The following is a 16944-nucleotide window of genomic DNA, read 5'->3' on the forward strand; positions in this document are numbered from 1 at the left end:
GTGTCTTTCTAACACGTATATATAATGTCGACACCAATACCAAAATTTTCTTCAATGTAAAATGCAACGTCGCTCATAGCTAAGTACTAAGGAAATGTTAAGTGTTTAGCCGAGCATCATGCACAACTTCGCGTGTTGAATTCGCAGATAATCTTTTTACGCAGTATTTATGGACGGACAAGGCGCATATGCATTGCAAAGCCACTCGAGAGTGACTAGACCCTTTCAACGCTACTTGCGATATCCACGCCGCAAATTTTATCGACTCACGCGGTTTTGCAGAAGAAATTGCGGTTCGGGCATGGCAGCAGAAAGAAGCCGACATATCCTTCAATAAGTACGGCTCGAGCCACCAATAATGACCCCAAGCATGCAAGAAGGGAACGAGCGCGCGCGGCAGACGAGCGAGCCCAAGCGAGTGGTACCCTGACCGTGACGTCACACATAAGAGGGCGCCACTCCAACTTCTCACCACTAATAGGCGTACTTTGAGCTGAAGGTGGAGTCAGTTATTTCTGGAGCTTCTGGAGGTTTTTGGATAGTTATTCCGCACATCTCCTGTCCGTGATTTAATTGCGCTTTGTCAGGACCTGTTTTACCTTAGCGTTCAGTATTCCTATAGCTACGTTCCGGGAGACTGCAACTGCAGATACGAAGCCTTGTCAACGCAAACTCCAGCTCGGCGGCCTTCCAATCTCGGGAGCGCTAACCTGTTGAGCTAAGTGATACCCGCAAAAGTTCGACATTTTCCGTGTACATTGCGACGTCCGGTGACTTACCAAGCGACAATATTCAAATCTTTGAATGACGTCTTATACGACCGTAATTGGAAACGACAACAAACGGGCGCCGAAGACGCGGATGAAAACTCTTTTTCTTTTCCTAGAGGCACTAAATTATTTTCTTTCTTTCCTTTTCGAATGTTATGGGCTTTCTTTATTTTCGTTTATTGTTCTTTTCTGCTACGTGGATCGTGGTAATAGTTATAACCATTAATTTCCTTCACTAGTAACAGAAGAATAATAAAGAAATGTAAATCAGCAGATACCGTAGTAAGTAACGACATTATAGCCAAGACTTTTGAGGTAAAATCAGTTCTCTCCCACGACGCACAAATACAGTTAATTAGTGCGTCCCTTTGCTAACGGCCGATACTCGGTACCAATCGGTATACCAGTCGAACCGCAGTGACATTCCTCCGTTCACAGTAACCGCGGCATGAAGTGCAATTATAAGGTGACTTGGTGTCACGAAGCTTCCCGTCTTCTGGAAGCTTCAGTCTCGTACATAGTTCTCAATCGTCCTTCCAAAGCAATTAGAGCTAACATGCACCTCAGCATTATCCTCCGGTGCACTCATTCTTGTGGATGAACCTAGCTGCAGAACGAATCGTTCCTCGTGCGCCTTATTTATGACGATGCCCTCGACTTCCAGCATGGCAGGTTATTGCACCGCAACGCCCCCTCCTTCATTTCCCCATAAAGGGAGAAGCCGAATCGGGTGCACTAAACAAACTGTCTTTCTTTGTACAATCACCGCACCCCCCTTTTCCCATTTCTTTCTCACTTCTACGCGTTACCATCCGTTCCAAGAGAGAGGGATAATACGGAGGCAGAGAAATAAAAGCGAAATGTTATCCTCCTCCGGAACACACCCATTTCGGGGAAACTTGCGCTGCAATGCCCTCTAGAGGCGCTTTACTCGAGCTGCAACCATGGCAAGGTCTCATGCCACTCCGCGCTTGGGGCCTGCGTCAGGTTTTCGCGGCGTGCGCGTCTTCCTATGCTTCGCGGCGGGCACCTTGTGACCGCGCCTCGTCATCTTTTGCAGGAAGTTGACGAACGGCTTCGGAGACGGCGTTATCCGAGGCCGACGCCCCCGCCCTTCCCTAACGGCTGGATTCCAGTGATGGAATCGACCGAGCTGGCTGTAGGACAGGTCAAACGCCTCGACGTCTTCGGTAAGCAACTTTCCTGTCATACCCCACCCCTCATCCTCAAGCCGGCCAGCAGTGTCGCGATGGGCTTATGTGCGAGTTGCAACCTTTCCTTCCCGGTGAGCAAGAAGAACGTCACAAAGGCTGCGTGCCACGTGCGCACGCGTGCCGGCAACTGCGCAGATGTCATCTCGCAGCGTTGCCACCTCATGCCATCCCGCTGGCAGCTTGCTGCGGCTCGAGGGCTTCCGCCTGCTTGTACTTGATAATTTGTTAGTCAAATTGTTCTTTCGTCTAGTGGGCGTTGACGGCTGACATCATACCCACTGTTCTCGGAAATAATTCCATTGACCCGACATGTTTGATAGTCGTGCAGGGGTGATCATTATACCGGTTGCGGAAAATTACAGGTACTCATATCAGAGAGGAAGTTGAGTAGAGCGGTGGCTTTGCGGAAAGGGGAGCTTGAAGAAACAACAGAACTGTCTAGGAGGCAACATGGTGACGTCAGTCTTCCTAGAAAATCTGTTGTAACGTCGTTCCCTTCCTACTTCTCCATCTCGCCGCCGCACTGCACGCCGTGAAAAAGGTCCTCAGTCAAAGAGAAAATGAACACCCAGTAAAGGTTTGGCAGGCATTGCAGCTGACTGTTTGGTTCCAGGTAGGTTTCATTGTGCACTCCACAGGGGCAGCACTTCCTCTCAGTTTCACGGCATGTTATACTGGGACACCGCACAACGAATTAACTTTACGATAAGTTGTTATTTGGACCTATATCAAACTGTCGCGGTCACCCCACATTAATTTTAGTGCGCTCTGTGCGAAGCTGCGAAATGCGCCCGACGTCGGTTGGATCCATCCAGACACGCGGGATGCAGACCATTCTTGCCCGCATCACATCATGGCTCAGACGTGCTCAAATGTGATCGCGCTGTTCAATCTGCTTCAACGCCTTTATGCGTAAAGTTCGCAAATGGCCAGGTTAGTTTATGAAAGAGAAACTGCACGTCATGCCGCCCCTATAGGAGCTCCTTTCCTATCCGTACCACTCCAAATTTTTAGAGCGCAGCTCTTGGGCGCCCGTTCCTGCAGCGAGCGTCGGCGTAACCGAGTGAACGAGCACAGCGAATGATGAAAGAGCGAACGCCGAGCGAAGGGGGTGATGAAAGATGTGAGACAGAAAGCAGAGGAGGAGGGTATGGCGAAAGCGTGAGAAGAAAAGCGTAGTGCGGGGATGATAACTACTAGATTGCGCCAGAGTAGCGTGCGTCGTCTGGGAGGTCTGTCGGCGGCGGCTGCTGTGAATCGCGCCCACGCATCACCAATGCGCTGCCTCTCGCAATCTCCAGATTAGGGAGGCAGATTAGGGAAGCGAGACTTCGCTTCGTTTGCAACATGCCGCATGAGACAGATTGACCACGCCAGTCAATATATAGCGAAATGAAAATACGTACAGAGCTGCGCTCAAATTTCACATTAGAGAGTTGTAACCGTTGCTGAATTTTTTTTAAAAATCGTCACGTGCCAGTCCCTGCGAACTTCTTTTTATTTGCCGTTGAGGTGAAGTCACACTAAGCTATGATCGCAGTGCCCAAAGAATACTCTTCAATGAGTTCTTTAATATACATCAGTAACAAAATGAAGTCAGTCAGGTTCGCATGCACCTTATTTGATGGAATGAGGGATAAAGAGTGTTCAGAAAAACGAAAGCTGGGGAGAAAGTACGCTCAGTGTGCAAGCACGAGGGTATGATACCACTGTGATATATATTTGCCGGTCACTGGGGATATTTTAATTCGCAACTGTAACAGCAATTGTCTGCTTTTCTGTGCCAGCCAAGTAAGTGTGCCGTGTCCTGAAATACTCTGAATTTCGAAATTATTATACTACGACAAATTTCGTGCCTTTGTGAGGCAGAGCCACAAAATTGTATTGGAACAACTGTCGGTTTCTTTTTGACAAAAATGAAATACAATTAACCACAGCGTACAATCAAATGCAGTTTGTTTCGCAGTCAAACTTGGGATCCTCTTACATCCAATTCCTCTTTACTGTCAGAGGCCTTAAGGATAAGACGTTATACTCTACACTATTAAGGAGCCCGCTAAATCGCCGTATAAGCAAATAATTAGTAAGAACAAGTCGACAACGTGAACCACAATGAGCAGTGAAAAAAGATGCAACTGTTCTTTGTGAGTTGCGCTGCTTTCTTTTCTGTGAAGATATACTAGCTCGCCCAATCAGCGATATTACCGCATTGTACACAATGCTATGCCGTAGCCGAATGTACCTGCCGGCATGGAGATGTGGTGCGTCAGGCTGAGGTGGTCGCTTCGGCTTTCATCATCCGCATTTCGTCCGCTTTTACAGCCCTTCAGTTTATCAAGAATGTGTAAATGAACACAAATTCATTCTCTGACTTACTTCAACACTTAAACGACTTACTTCAACAAAAGCAGTTCATTTTTGCCATGCTGACTTGGCTTTATTGTCTACTGCTTCTATATCATAATTACTCGTTCTGTGTAAAATTTCAAAATGGGTATTTAAATTCTGACCTGACATTCCTTAGGGAACCTCAGTTTCATTTGAAAATGATGGTTTACCTGGAAGACGTTGTATGTGTGGCACCACGTGATAACGGCGGTAGAGTGTAATTTACAGTATTGCTCGAAAGTTCCCAGGCCGCAGTGAACACGCCCGGAGAAGCCGCGCTCCGCTATCCCGGCGCTGCCATCAACGGCATTCGCCGACGCTCGCGGGGATAAAAGAGGGTGAGAAGGAATATCGTTCTCGCTGTCATGCTGTGGTGCGGCAAAAACTAGTGAGCTGTTCCGCATGCCGCTTTGCAAGTCTTGCCCTCACCGAGGGCGCTCCGCGCGGTAGAGAGAGGTGATCCTATGGATGTGGCGCTTCGCCAGGAGCGTTTTTCTTGATATCTTCGTGCTCCCGACAGAGCGCTCCGAAGCTTTTTTCGCGCCAGTTGCGTCGCCTCGCCCAGCCCACGTCTTGGGTTTGGTTTTTATGGATAAAATGTCTTTAGCTCGAACAATCGGAAAGCTACTTCATAACATGCAGCGATATCGACTTCAAAATCTTTGGTCTGTGGTTGGGAAAACGCTGAGGTTGGTTCCCATTACAACTGCTATCGTGTTTTAAACCCGAGACATTACCTCGCCAGAACACACCGGTCGTGCGGCTACGCTTCGCGCTACCTAACAGTAGGCTACGGAGCATCGCGGCATCACCAAGGTCGTTCCAAATAGGTCGCGAAGCTCCTGCCGAAAAGGGGTTCGGAACAAATAAAAGTGCGACTATGTTTGGAGGGAACAAACATTGGGAAAGAAAAAAAAACATACTAATTAAAGCGAGACATAGCTAGATTCATTAAACGAAAATAAAGTTGCCATTCAATCTTATATATGCATGACGAGTAAAGAAAAGACAACTCTATTTTATTTTAATATTATCCATAAATACCTTTTTTTCAGCGCCCATCATAAGAGGGGGCGACGTTTGCGCCGCTATCACTTGCAATGCACTGCAGGTCTTGAAGTGTGCAGGAAGGCGCGCTCGTAATTTCACCTGTTAATTTCACCTGTTTTTTCACCTGTTCGTAAATTTCACCTGTGAGAACAAATGATGTCACTTCTGTTTTTAACGGATATGGCGTCACGTTATTTTGTCTTCCGCCGGAAGTGTTCCCTCCTCGTACAGATGGCGCTAAGCCCCAGGAACCGCTGATGAACCGCCATGTTTTGAACGTATGGGTTCTATGGAAGCTTCGCTACCAGGAATATTTACCTTGGCATTACCTTGGCGGCAGCTCTTTCTTGTCCGCAGCCCATTCGCGCGGCGGGAGCACGAAAGGTAAAAGCGCAGCTGAATGCCGCACTAGCTGACGCGCCACTTCATGATCACTGAGCGTACGACAGCGATAAAGCGAGAGCGAAGTTCCTTCTCGCCCTCTTTTATCCCCGCAACCAGCGAGCGTCTGCGAGCACCGTTGATGGAAGCGCCGCGATAGCGCAGCGTGGCCGCTCCGCGCACGGTCGCTGCGGCCTGGGAACTTTGACCACGACTGTACGTATGGCTTGTTATGAACTCGCAGCGTAAGATTTTCCTTTGCAGCCACTCAAAAATTTTAATTTTCGGAAGCGTTCCGCACACTCTAGGCCATTATTCTCTGTCGTGTAAAATATGTATGATTGGGCTGTTCTTTTTTTATTTAAATGAAATTATGATCAAAATATTTAGTCACCTGTAATGGTGATGGCTACTCATTTTCAGGCTTGGTAGTAATAATATTAGGAAAGGTGTTCTAAAATGTAGCAAAATAAAATTAATGTCACAGGCTCTGAAAATCTAGAGCGGAGTTAGATAAGAGAGAGAATGAAGCCCACATATAGTCCTAGACACACTGGAACATTTTCGTGCGGCACCGAATTGTCCGGCCCGGGGTCAACGCCGGTGTCACCACAGGTCGGCTGTCCTCCAGGTGCGTCCGAAATGTTTCGCGTACCAGAGATGCGCCCAAAGGTCTATCACGCTCCTATAACAATAAAACAACACCCGGTCCTCTGCAACGACGAAAACTCTGAACATGAACAAGCAGCGCCGCTAGCACCCACGAGTTGAAAACTGGTACCGAAACGCACTTGCCACGTATATCACACAGTCCATGGAGTGAAAGGGACATGCAAGAAATGTATTCTAAGCGCCAGTCCGCATGCCACGCATGCAGCGATGGTGTTCTGTATAGAGTCAAATTTTGAGTTAAAACGCTTGCAAAGCTTGAAGTATGGGACCCTAAGGAAATTATCAAATTTAGCACTGAAAAGAACCATTTGCGACGCTGGTATGCATCATTAAGTGTAAGTGTCGATAATACATACTATATTTTAGATCTTCTACTCTCTTTCAAATAACCCATTCCTGTTAAATACGGGCACATGATCGCCACCTCTTGTACCACAGCTTCCCGAGTTAACGTATACATATCCCGAAAGTCTAGGTACAAACCTATCCGCACTAAGCACTACTGCGAGTTGCGATGGTGTTGTGATTTTGTTCCGCGATAGAACATGTAGTTTTGCCAGAAAGCGGACGTGGGTTCCGGCGCTAGTTATATTTTACCACGTCACTGTGCATTACTGTTCCTATGATCACAAGGTTTTTGAATTTTGTAGACTTGGGAGTGGTAGTCCAAGTCACGGTGCTCCGCGTGGTGCAGAGCGAGCAAGTTGAGCCCAAATATTCAGAATTCCTATGTAAGGTGCAGCGTCAAAATCAGCGTGGTCTCACTGCAACTGTGAAATAACCTTTATGCCGTGCTTTTCGAGAAAGTCATCGCAGCGTGCTGAACATACGAAATGATCCGAAAAATTAGCACTCTCACCGGTAGAGATTTTTCAGGAGTTGGATTATTCTATCAGATTAATCATTGTATCTCATGGAAACTTCGACAAAATAAATTTAGAAAATTACTATAACTGTCTACAGGTTTGCTGTCTTACTAATCGCTCCTGTTTCTATTTTTTTATTCGTGCACAGGCGAAGATCTTGTCGCATTCCGCACTGATGACGGAGTTGCACACGTACTGGACGCCTATTGCCCGCACCTGGGCGCTCACCTTGGAGTGATGGGGCGAGTGGTGGGAGACTGCATCGAGTGTCCATTCCACGGATGGAGATTTCAGGGAGATACCGGAGCCTGCACACACGTACCCTACGCCTCGAAAGGTGTGCACAAAGTCGAAGCAACGTAACCATCGTATGTTGTAAAAAAGTAAAACTTGCTTCTCTTGTTCCCTACTTGAAGCAGTGAACCAAATGCACATTTAGAGCTCGCGCTTACGTCTGCGTTCCGTTGTGTGTGTTCCATCTTCATCTCCCTAAACTAATCAGAGCGGCCAATAGGCAAGCCAGTTGTGCCTTTTCGCTCAGAGCCGAGCCACAGCCTATGCGTTCCATAACTGTGGCACTCATTATCTGCTCCCAGTGCCCGAGTTTGTCAAGATCAAGAAGTGGCCTACGGAGGAGGTCTTGGGCCTGCTCTTCGTCTGGTACCACGCCGAGTCGGAGCCGCCATCGTGGCACGTCGGTGACGTGCCCGAGGTGGCCGCTATCGACAGCAGCGGATCGCTGCGGTGGCGCGCCGAAAACCACATCTCGTGCCACATCCAGGAGCTCGCCGAGAACGCGGCCGACGTGGCACATTTCGACTTCCTGCACGGTCCTTCTTTTCTCGCCACGGGCGAGAATTTCTTCGAGCAGGACGAGACAACCATGCGCGGTAGCCTGTTGCGCCACTTTTGGCAGACCAACTGGGAGCCTCGGGACCACACGGCGCAAGTCAACGTGGTGTGCCGCACGTCGTCGCCACTGCGCTGGTTATCCCGATACAACGAGTATCGCTTCTGCGTCACCCAGATCGGACCAGCGCTCGTGGTGACCACAATGCGCACCGCCTTTGGGAGCATCGGCTACGTGCTCTCATTGACACCCATGAAGCCCTTCCACGTGCGCGCCGTGCATCGTTACTTCCCGGATCGCAGCATGCCACGCATAGTGTTCTGGATCATCATTTGGGCCTCCAAGGGCATGGTGAGTACCCGGGCGACTTGGTATGACGGGCTTTCTTCCTCAGAAACTACTCGACTGCTTGTTAATTCGAGCCCCACCATTCGCGGTCTTCATAAGCCACGTGCATTTTCGTGCTGTTCAAGCTTACACATAATGCCATGTTTGTGTTTCCCATCACCGATTCCAGAAATACCGCATGCATCACTTATCCCTCGCTTCTTATCATCTCCGATTTTCAGGTTGCAGGCGATCCACACTCAGCACTCTCGTTTTAAGATGGTCTACCTTCAGTTATATTCATTCTGTGATAGGACAAACTCATTGCGCCAGGCTCCTAGTTCCGCAAAACGTGTCAAAGCAGTCGGCTATTGTCAACTGTAGGTGCCAGTAATTGAAATTGTTACTTCTACTTCTACGTTCAATGACCTCGTACGTCGGTACCCGACAGTCTTTCACGGTGCGATATCTATATCATGATTACAAATGGCGTGCGCACGTTAGCATGCTATTCATACTGAACATGATTTAGTTCCATTTTACGCAGCCTCCCCCCCCCCCCTTCGTTTAGGTTACTGACGCAAGCATTCAGTATATTCATTACATTTGTTTCCGTTAGCTTACGTTGTTCGGACCAAACGCGAGTGAAACAATCAAATACAAACGCACTTTGTGTGTCGTCTCTCTACTCGGTGACGAGTGAAATGGAAAGACCTTAAAAACTTGCCTTTAATGTTACTCTGAGCCCAGAAACAGGAAATAATGTGCAGCGTCAAACGCTTTAATTGTTCGCATTGTATTCAGGGGAATAGTAAGGTAGTTTGTTCCTTGCTCGCTGCTTTTAGATATTATAATAGCTTATTTTATACTGATTGCTTTAATTCTTGTGTAGCTAAGGTATGAGCTGTCAACAAAACTTGTAAGCCATGAATTGGCTCAAAAATACGTGTGCTAGAAAAATTGACGACAATAACGGCATTTTGATTCAAAATAAGATGCAATGCCCCCGTTACGTCGTCGCTTGACTTTACAAAATGTGCGATCACAAAGTTGCACTATTGGGCTTCACAGCAGAAGTTTTGTTAGTTTCAACTGAAATAAATTGAGTTCATTTACCTGCAAATACAATAGACAGACTGTTCGGTAAAAAGCTGTCATAGCAGCTTAACGAATGTCCCGGGTCCATTACAAGGCAGCAGACAAATACATAACACAGCCATTAAAGATTAGGCAAATTTTCTTCCTTTTGAAGCAATACATAAACCCTATGTTTGGATCTGACTGCTGGTACGATCTGTTGGGAACTCGGCGCTGACGCCCGTGGTTGTACCTGGGTCGCAAGCCCCAAGGGTAGCGTTGGCCTGGCGGCCTGGGGTACAACTCGAAGCATCCGAAGGTCCCGGCAAAGCATGAGTCGACTGGTAACAACGAAACAACTTGTTTATTTTAACATCGCAAAGAGTTGGCGGTCAGGTTTGACCGAAGTAGAGAGACGGGAGAGCACTTCACTCAACTGAAGAAATCGGAGCCCTCCTTTTGGCGTCCGGGGGCAGCTGTTTTTATACTCTCGCAGTTGAGGGCAAGAAGGAACCCCTCAAAAGACGAGCACGTGAATGTACAATGGGCTAATGGTGACGCACACTGTCGTAGCGATGCCGTAGCACCATGTCGTGGCGCTGCGCACGATCTCGTAGCACCCTGTCGTAGCGCTGCGCACGATCTCGTAGCACCCTGTCGTGGCGCTGCGCACGATCTCGTAGTACCCTGTCGTGGCGCTGCGCACGATCTCGTAGCACCCTGTCGTGGCGCTGCCGGTCGGACACAATGACTGTAATAAGAGGATGGTCCCTGCTTTGGCATCGCCTGTTTCGGGCACAATGACTGGAACGAGATCCCTGCTTTGGCATCGCCTGTTTCGGGCCCAATAACTGGAATGAGATCCCTGCTTTGGCATCGCCTGTTTCGGGCACAATGACTGGAACGAGATCCCTGCTTTGGCATCGCCTGTTTCGGGCCCAATAACTGGAATGCGAGGAGGATCCCTAGGCGGTCGCATCGCCGCAGACGCGCCTGGAAACACCTGGCGATGAGTGTTGCGGCGACGACGATCGGGCCAAAATGTCTGCCGCCCCGCCGCAGTCGCGCCGGCAAAACCACGTGTCGCAGGCGAAACGCAACACCTAGTAGATTTCCCACTCCAGAAAGTATGCGTGGAAGCCCTCTTCTCGAAGCGTGTCAGCTCTTTTAGTGACTTGCGCTGAATCTTTTCGACGGCTCCATACCGGCAGCCTTTAAACCTACACTACAGATTCACGGACAAGTGTTGAGGTTAAGCACCGCATGAGTGTGGTTGGTAAAAAAGTGGTAGCGCTTTTTCTGCATAAAATCATACCATTTTCCAGGGCTGCGTTCACAGCATGTTTGTTGTAGTCGATACATTCATTTATTTGCTGCAATTTTTTCTTCGAATGAGCTTCCTCTGATCTCTGAAAACAGAAATAATTTGCATGAATAATCTACCACCCCGGCTTAATTTCGCGGTGCACAAATCCAATAATTTTGAAGAAAAACAGGGAGTATTTCCTTGGTTGTACTATTTTCCGGCCTCTTCATCCCACTTGGAAACCGAGCTCTTCCACTGACGGGACTATTCTTTGACCTCCTAGTCAAAATCACATTCTAAAGTGCCATACCCGGCGATGACTTTCTTCGTAAACGTTGGGTACTTCAAATAATAGCCCTAAGTTAGCACTCTCCAGAGTGCCTTTAGTATTTTGGGCATTGCATGACAAAGAAGGTAATGCTAGATAATGATGTAGCTTGTAGTGCACATCAAATCACAAAGATGTCATTGTACATAGCCACAAAAAACCAAGAAGCCGCGCTCTAAATGTTCATAGCACGACGCTGTTAGGTACAATGATTCAGAAAGGTCACTTTTACGCCTGTGCCCCGTTGAAACTGTGGGTTCTCACCCGTGCTCTTGGGACAAAGGAACAACACAGTAGTGCAAACCATCACAAGGGCATTTATTGCCCTTTCATAGACTAATGCCTGCTAGCCACGTTGCTATCCACAAAACATGCCAAATGGCGTGGGACAAATCGACGAAGTCCGACTCACCGCGACCGGATAGCGAGCGAATATGTTCTCCCCATGCTGGACACCAACGCCTGGTCGTTCGTGTGTACGGTCACGCGAACGATGGCGCGTTCGAACGATCGTGTTCGTTAATTCCGGGGTAGGCCTCGGAAGACGGTCTCGCAGAAGCATGGATCGATGCACGCGCGGAACGTCCGCGCCGCTTGCCGAGACGGAGCCAAAGAGGAAGAGCCTTCTCCTTTTTGCGCCTAAGTAACCCCGCCGTTAGGTGGCGTTAGCAGAGCAACATTCGCGTCTACCCAGCGGTCGATTTAGGCACCACGCGGTCGAAGCCCTTGGGTTCAGCGAGAGCAGTGGAAAAGTAAACATGTCCGCAATAGGGATTAGTAAGACGCGATTGGAGTATTGCTGGAAGAAAAGTAGGGAAACAACAAAAAACGGAGACGTACAAAAGCACAGTTCGCAATAGGGGATCAGAAAATTTGGTTGTGGGAGTTCATCGTGTTTTTTTTTCTTTTTTGTTGTTTTACCTAGGTAGGACATTAGGCAGTATAATACCAAGAGCTTGGTAGCGCAACCCACCGCCCCGTTCCAAAGGGGGCGCTCATAACATCCATCCATCCATCCATCCATCCATCCATCCATCGCGCCATCTCTCGTACTACACTGCAAGTATACCGACCGGCGCAGTAAAGTCACGCGGCGAAGCCGGATTACAGGAAACGGGAGTTATGCGAGAAAGCAACATATCAGGGGTCGCGTGAAAGTCGCGCATCCCCACAAAACATACACTGCATTTTGTTGCCACGTCAGTGAACTTGATCTAGAATAATTTATTCTTATTTTTGAGGTGCTGATACGCATTACGGGGACACTTTTAGAATGTGTATTATCTAACTGACATGTGAACAGTTAACCACACTAGACTTACTTGTTACTGCAGCCATCAAAGGCACCTTAGGTACTTCAGCACTGAACATTTACGAGATGCACGACCCGTAAAACAATCATTCCATCAGTCATCATTTAATCAGCAATCAATCAGCAAGCGTCCCGCAACCTGAGCACCTGGCCTTGAAATTTAGTGGCCGAAATCTACACTTTTATCCGCGACCAACGGAGTACATCGCTCAGTGGGGCTTTTGCAAGTGATGCACACACAGTGTCCCGACTATGATGCACCAAGATTTAAAAATATGCAAATGCCAAGTACCTGGATAGATCCAAGGTAATGTTGTTTGCCGTCGCTTAGAGATACTCAGATTATCTTTTTGCTTTCCACCTAATTACATAATTTGTCTTAATTAGTTATTCAACTTCTCAAACATTATATTTCATGAAAAGTGTCAATGCGAAAGTTGTAGAGGAACATGAAAAATTCCCGATACAACTTTCTGTCGCTCAATACGTGCTACAAGAATAAGCGTGAAAGCAGCCCGCGAATACAGGCAAAGTGCCTTGAGTGGCCAGTCGCGCGGCAATTTTGCGCGTATTCGCCATCTTCCTTATCGCAAGAAAAACACTTTTATTTAACACGTATTGAGCAACAGAAAGCTGTATCGGGAGTTTTTCATGTTGCCCTACAATTTTCCCATTCACACTTTCTATCTAGGTAAAAGAATGTCGCAGTTTCACCCGAAAAACGACGCATCGATTGCTAGAGTAAATTAATAGACAGCTATACGAAGTAACGATATTAATTTTATCGGCCGTATAAACGCGGACACAATCGCTTACTAGCTGGATTAACAAGCATGGTGTCAGTGCGCACAAGCAAACATGAACACACTCTAAGAACAGTTTACACCCTTTGGCGTGCCCCTTCTGCCACACAACGATAATCGTCATCTGCCTTGATGCGTTTCCTTTCTTTAACGCTGCGAGCCCGGAACTTTCCAGTAACGAACGGCACATGAACGCGACGAGCACGGACACTCGCTATCAAAACGCTGGTGTGAGCAAGCGCGACAGCAGCAGCGAGCGAAGTTACTTTCGTGCGTTCTATCGCTTCAACGCAAAAGCGGCGAGAACACAGCGCGCACAAAGGTATGAGCCCTCTGCAGATCCCTTTCAAGATACGGCGCGTGCGACCGCGCGGCCGTGCGAAGTACCCACTTGTTGGCGGAGTCGAAGCCGGCCCTCCTCCTCGGCTACCTCCGCGCTTTCCTCCATACATGTTGCTGCCGGAGCAGAGCCCAGCCCCACCCCTCCCTCCCTCCTTCCCATCCCCCCACGGCCTTTCGCCCCATGGAATATGGTGCGTTTGCTCTCCGCTTTCTTCCTTCGCGCGCGCTAGATTGAGCCGCGATCGTCGGCTTCCTTCGCGTGCTTTCACTCGCACATACGGTATACGACGCGCAGCGACGGTGTTATTGCCTTCGGACTTTATACGCAACATCACGGCGACGACGACGACAATAATGCTCCTGGGGTGTCCATATAATTGCTATCGCAATAATATTTGAGCAGTCGATTAATTTATGAAGACCAATTATGCAATTAGGCGGAATGCAAAGAATAATATGAGTATCTCCAAGCGACGGCAAACAACATTATCCTTGTTCTGTCCAGCTATGTGGCATTTGCATATCTTTATGTCTTGGTGCATGATAGTTTGGGCACCCTGTATATTCTGTGTATAGTAATGAATATTTTAGTTTGTTTTTGATCTCCTTATCTGTTGGCGTACCAGGCTGTGGTAACACGATTATTTCTTCTCTCTTTCATTTGCAGTTTGAGAGGGACATATTCGTGTGGAACCACAAGTCCTACATGAAGAGCCCAGCGTTGGTTAAGGAAGACAAAACGATCATGGCCTTCCGGAAGTGGTTCGCCCAGTTCTACAGCACGAACAGTCTCTCTTGGAAAGACGTGCGGGACAAGACGCTACAGTGGTGATCTGGCCAGCAGCGAATGCTCGATGTATCACAGTAGCAGTGGATATGACTACGCATACCACAAAAAAGAAGAGCTCACGCACAATGGACGTCTTTCTGCCACAACGGAACGCTCGAGGAGTACTTTGTGGAGAACTGAGCCCAAGCTGGAGGCAGGTCTAGCTGGACTTTAGTAGCAAGATACCACAACTCAACGAGACTGTGTGGTTTTTCACTCTTTTTTTTTTCGAGTGAAGGAAGGCACCGTCCTCCCACAAGCTTCAATTATCACGTTCGGAGTCCTACGTGCATGCCATCTGCCATCATCTGGCACGACAAGCGTCGTGCTGAAGACCCATTTTGTTGCAAGCGACCGCCGATGAACGCACTTGTAGGTCATTTCCGCAGTTTCGACAGCTTCTGTGTGTGTTTTTATTATTTTCTTCCTTTTTTTTTGGCAGTGCAGTCAGCTAGCCGAGTTCACAGCAAGAGTTGCCTTTTTTTCGGAAAGAAAAACGGAAAGGGAAAGTTTGCTTGTGTATCCAAATTGGTTCCACGAAGGAACTTGAAGTGGTAATGGAGCAGCTCTCTGGCATCAGTTTCTCTGGAAGGTTGCTCGACTGTCTGTACACACACACACACACACACACACACACACACACACACACATATATATATATATATATATATATATATATATATATATATATATATATATATATATATATATATATATATATATATATAGTATATATATATATATATATATATATATATATATATATTGCTTGTTTTTCCTGGCGCTCCACTACTACTTCTGTTCGTGCTGTCCTAAGTGCTTGGTAGTTGCGACCGTCAGTGGTTACTGTTTTGTCAGGGAATCAACGGGGACGTTACCGCCATTGTAACGCCCGAACAGACTGTCCGTCAATCCGCGGAAACGCGAAGGTTGGGTTGGGTCGATCGTCCTCCTTTTCTGAAAACTGCTGGGTTCCATTACTTTCGAATAGCTGTATTTTTGCAACAGGAATAATGTCTACCTATTGACTTTCATTCTAAAATCGTTAGAGAGAAAGTTCGGCGCTGCAGTCACCCAACCACCCTGGCAGTTGTGGATAGTTCATGAGGTCCTTTTTTTAAATAACATTCGGTGGGCTCTTCTATTGCTCCTTGAGTCACAATCTGTTGCATGCTACTCCCCCAAAGCACAATGTTTCTTTAGATCGGCTGAGTGTATTACTTTCACGACTATGTCTTTCAATCACGTGATTTCCAGTGCACAAAAAGCCTCGATGATTTTCAATGGGACATATTTGCAGTAAAATTCACCGAGGATGATTATATTTGCAGTTTACCCCGGTTATACCTTTTAATAATGTTGTGAAAACAGTACTATGGTGCAGCTTGGAGGTGAAACGAGGCTAATCGTTGCCGTTGAATGCAAGACAAGACATGCCCACGGCCCCGGACAAGTCATGGTTTCCATGCTGGACTCGGCGTTGTACTGACGGTGCATGCAAACACGGGCGCTAGGTGCCTCTCTAGTAGTTTTAGTATGAAACTCTGTGGACATACACATACACTGTGCCAGCAACAAATGAGCGACATCTTGGGCACCCATCTGGACAGTCTATATTTATTTCTTTAAATTTACCCCTTCCAGGTAAAAAAAAAATCAAATAAAAGTCAAATGTATGAAAGCTGTACTTTGTGTCATTTCCTTACTGGTGTGTACTGAGTATGACGTTTGATGCCATATAGTAGCGACATGGACTTTTATTACTACGATAATCATCATCATCATCATCATTTATTTATTTATTTTAGATGCCTCTATAAAAATTATCGCCGCGTGTTGTTGTTGATGATGATAATGATGGCTTACGTACTGTAATACATACTCCTAACACGGGATTGGCCAAGAAGCGGGCGGTACATTTAAAAAAAAATCAAGGAAGGAAGGAATACAGGACAATGTGAGATTTGTCACACCGCGTAGCGCGGGTGCGCGAGAGCACATGCGCGCGCGCCGGTTTCCATTACGCCGAAAACGCAGGAACAAAAATGGGTAAACCAAGAGCATTTAGTCAACCGAGGCTTCGCAAAGCCTTCGCCTCGCATACATTCCAAAAAAATGCCGCATTGGGTCGACATCATTTACCTTTACATGGGATTTAGACGCAATGATTTAGCTGCAAGTCAGCTGCGTTGCACGTGTACCGTTTCTTTCTTTTGTGACTGACTGCACGTAGGAGGTCACAAATCGCTGATTCGCGGAAGCCCCTCCCCCCCCCCCCCCCCCCGTATAGAGCAAGCTCTTTTTGTCCTCGTTTTCATTTCTTGCTCGGTTTCCGCAATTCCCCCGCGTACTGAACTCTCCGTATGCTGTAAATTTAACTTAAACCCCATAACCGTGTCTTTGTTGCGTACAAGTTTACAACTCTACAG

The 16944-nt window shown here is 47.4% G+C and overlaps 1 protein-coding gene across 1 annotated transcript; it reads left to right on the forward strand.

Annotated features, from left to right (window-relative positions):
* The first annotated feature begins 7497 nt into the window (after positions 1–7497).
* On the forward strand, positions 7498–15120 carry LOC142572069 (cholesterol 7-desaturase nvd-like). Its single transcript, XM_075680894.1, has 3 exons — positions 7498–7678; positions 7938–8542; positions 14354–15120. Exons 1-3 carry the CDS (start codon positions 7579–7581, stop codon positions 14516–14518), a joined length of 870 nt encoding a protein of 289 aa, XP_075537009.1. The 5' UTR covers positions 7498–7578; the 3' UTR covers positions 14519–15120.
* Positions 15121–16944: the final 1824 nt, after the last annotated feature.

Source organism: Dermacentor variabilis, chromosome 1 (genome assembly GCF_050947875.1).
Source record: "Dermacentor variabilis isolate Ectoservices chromosome 1, ASM5094787v1, whole genome shotgun sequence".
In the NCBI taxonomy this organism is placed as follows: domain Eukaryota; kingdom Metazoa; phylum Arthropoda; class Arachnida; order Ixodida; family Ixodidae; genus Dermacentor; species Dermacentor variabilis.

What these genes read in the sequence shown, in the direction of transcription:
- LOC142572069 (XM_075680894.1), top strand. Translation starts at nt 7,579, where the DNA reads ATGGGGCGAGTGGTGGGAGACTGCATCGAGTGTCCATTCCACGGATGG. An exon ending in CGTACCCTACGCCTCGAAAG is followed by an intron (nt 7,679 to 7,937) that starts GTGTGCACAAAG and finishes ATCTGCTCCCAG; the next exon opens with TGCCCGAGTTTGTCAAGATC. An exon ending in TTTGGGCCTCCAAGGGCATG is followed by an intron (nt 8,543 to 14,353) that starts GTGAGTACCCGG and finishes TTTCATTTGCAG; the next exon opens with TTTGAGAGGGACATATTCGT.